The sequence below is a fragment of the Sphaeroforma arctica genome (assembly GCF_001186125.1).
Source record: "Sphaeroforma arctica JP610 unplaced genomic scaffold supercont1.1000, whole genome shotgun sequence".
Classification (NCBI taxonomy): Eukaryota; class Ichthyosporea; order Ichthyophonida; genus Sphaeroforma; species Sphaeroforma arctica.
This window is the reverse complement of record NW_014039558.1, coordinates 11,962-14,783: the sequence shown is the minus strand read 5'-3', so window position 1 is coordinate 14,783 and position 2,822 is coordinate 11,962. Positions and strand designations below refer to the sequence as shown.

The 2,822-nt window shown below is 40.9% G+C and overlaps 2 protein-coding genes across 2 annotated transcripts; one reads left to right on the top strand and one right to left on the bottom strand.

Moving 5' to 3' along the window:
- Positions 1–247: 247 nt before the first annotated feature.
- SARC_09614 (hypothetical protein) lies at positions 248–733 on the bottom strand (the record flags this gene model as incomplete). The annotated part of the gene is made up of 1 exon (XM_014296367.1): positions 248–733. One exon carries the CDS (start codon positions 731–733, stop codon positions 248–250), a length of 486 nt encoding a protein of 161 aa, XP_014151842.1.
- Positions 734–2,204: 1,471 nt separating this feature from the next.
- On the top strand, positions 2,205–2,708 carry SARC_09613 (hypothetical protein; the record flags this gene model as incomplete). Its single annotated transcript, XM_014296366.1, has 2 exons — positions 2,205–2,436; positions 2,590–2,708. The coding sequence occupies 2 exons, from the start codon at positions 2,205–2,207 to the stop codon at positions 2,706–2,708; spliced, it is 351 nt and encodes a 116-aa protein (XP_014151841.1).
- Between the last annotated feature and the right edge of the window lie 114 nt (positions 2,709–2,822).

The window sequence follows — 2,822 nt, the reverse complement described above, 5'->3', positions numbered from 1 at the left end:
TATGTGTGTGTGCGTCTGTGTATCTGTGTGCTCTGTGTGTGTGTGTGCGTGTGTGTGTGTGCGTGTGTGTGTGTGTGTTGTGTGTGTGTTTGCGCTTGTGTGTGTGTGTGCGTGTGTGTATGCGTGTCTGTGTCTGTGTCTGTGCTAGTGTGTATGTATGTGTTTTTGTGTATGTGTATACGTATGTGTGATGTATGTGTGCATTCTTAACTATACGTACAAATACATTTGTATCGACAAACTACTGTTAAAACTGCTTTGAACTGAACTTCGCGTACACACGTAGCAACTTACCGGGTGCGTCATCTGGGTAGAAGTAGAGGGGAAGCCCACCGAATAGTAAGCCATCGTATGTAGATATAGTCACATATCCCGGGTTACGGAACACAGATGCTCGAGGGATGGATTCGTCGATTTCAATAGTGCAATTACTGTCCGCCTCGACATACGGCCAATCCGGGCCAATAAACTGCGCTTTTCCGTCGTATTTAGGATCTGCGCCTAAGGCATCTGAGTCTGGTTCATAGTAGTATACACACTTAGATTCTGCGGTTGCCGGACCCCCTAAAGTAAAACCTTCTCTGGCCCCGGTAGCTATGATCGCAGGTGCATCCTCAAGACCACTGGGTATTTGACCTCCGTAATCAACATTCTGTAATAGAGAGATCACAACAGCACATTGTGCATTCACCACTAGCCCACAGCCGGTCAATGAAATCACGCATCGCCACATCGTATACGCTACAGAGTCACAGTATGCTTGAGTGATAAACGGTGTTATTTTATGACAATACGATACAATAATTAGGACGGTCACAGGGAATCTTTTATATACTCCGTATCATTATGCTGCTCTCGAGATGATATCACAGCTGCATCTGTGCATCATTGGTGTGATTGTATTTAAATATGCCTGTATCAGAATCCAGGATCCAGATTCGGCAGACAGACGCTATTTTAAAATTATCGCCTCCCATCAGATTTGTTTACTTTTCAGAAGGCTAAATATGTCAGAATCCAGTTGCGTTGTTCAAAGAATTTGTACTTTTTGTTAATAAAAAAAATAGCCTCTGTTTCATGTTTGATTTCAGTCTTTTTAGAAGGCTATGCTCATATCAGAATCTATTTATAAAGTTCCTTTTTCATAGTTTCCTGAAGGAGGGCTGAAATTCTGAAACGTTTCAAGAACATCCGTGACAGTCTGACAGTCTGACAGAGCCTCAGTCCTCAGAGGGCCCCAGAACATCAGCCGCCTAGTCTGAAGTCTGAGCTAGATTTCAGATTTATGTATGCCCAAAAACCCTTTTTTTTTAAACCTTAACTTCTGGAATCTGCAGTCCCAAGTCCCAAGTCCCAAGCTCCCGGTATTTAAGGACGTGGACTGAGGTTTGAGAGTTTCAATCTTGTTTTTTTTTTTGCATAAATATTTACAGTCTCACTCAGTCTCACAGACTCACAGTCTCACAGACTCACAGTCTCACACTGTGTCTCTCAGAGACTCAGACTCTCATCAGTCTCTTCTTCTTGTGACTTGTAGTTGTGCCTCCTTCTTGTTTTGTTTTTGTTTTTTTTTGAACATAATCCTAATAGGGCCTGGCGGTTGGCCGGGTGGGGGAGGGATAGTTTACGTTCTGGACGGGAGGGACTAAAAGTTGGAAATGTTTCTTTCATAATCAGAAATTCAAAAAGAGAACAAAATGCAGGATTTTTTTTTGTAAAATTGATTCGTTTTCGTGGACGTGAAGTACAGGACCTGTTCTCTAAAAACTCGTCCATAAATTACACTATTTTAACGTTCAACACTACATATTCAGTTTCCGTTAGTTATCGGTACGTGACGTCATTATAATGGACGTTCAAGTTACTCCCAAACAAGAGGCTTTACAAAGCCTTTTGATAAACTTCTATGGTCTATATATACGCAAATACAACCCACCCTTTTTGGATCAACAGCACACATTCTCTCCACAAATATAGTAATGAAGGGACAGGGGTTTTTTTACGAAAGAAAAATACTACAGAATCAACCTCTTATTTCCTTTTTTGGTTTTGTCAGCTCGGGCACTCGGGGTTGCCTGTGGCGTTAAAGTTAACCGCGTTATTTACATATTATGTTTGTTTCGAAAATAAGCTTGTAAATAAAAAGATAGACAACGTCTACCTCCAACTTCATACACTATATACATCACACCACGAAACCCAAAATGAGCGATCTAGACGGTCTGAAATGTGTGCATATCGAAGGCGTTAAAAAACCCTTCCTGCTGATTATCGGTAGTAAAGGTTTCTTAAGTTGTGGATATGTCAACCCAGAGGCATGTTCGGTAACAGGAGATGCGGTAGGTATCTTCAAGGGTGTGAGCACACATGATGATATACTCAATTCGGAATGCAAAGCTGTGAGTGATCCTGGAGCTGCGTTGGGTATGAAAGTCGGTATGTCTGGCCGTGATTGCGTTAATCTAATAAGATAAACACATCGGTGAACTTTTTGTGATAGCGAATGAAGCTGCCATGGAAGTAGTAACTCGGTAGGTATCCAAAGAAGTATGAACTCATGAGAAGATATCTTCTATACCGGAATGCCAGGTGATCGGGCGAACTGGGTGACAATGGACGGACAGGTTATGCATAGAGTGCAAGAGGCATATCAAATTGAACCGAGTACTAGAACCGACGATTATATACTTACTAAGAAATCCAAATAAAGTATCTTTTAAAAGTATATATATATATATATATATGTGTGTGTGTGTGTGTGTGTATTTATATATTATATATACATATATATATCAGTGTGTGTGCGTGTGTTATTTATATAT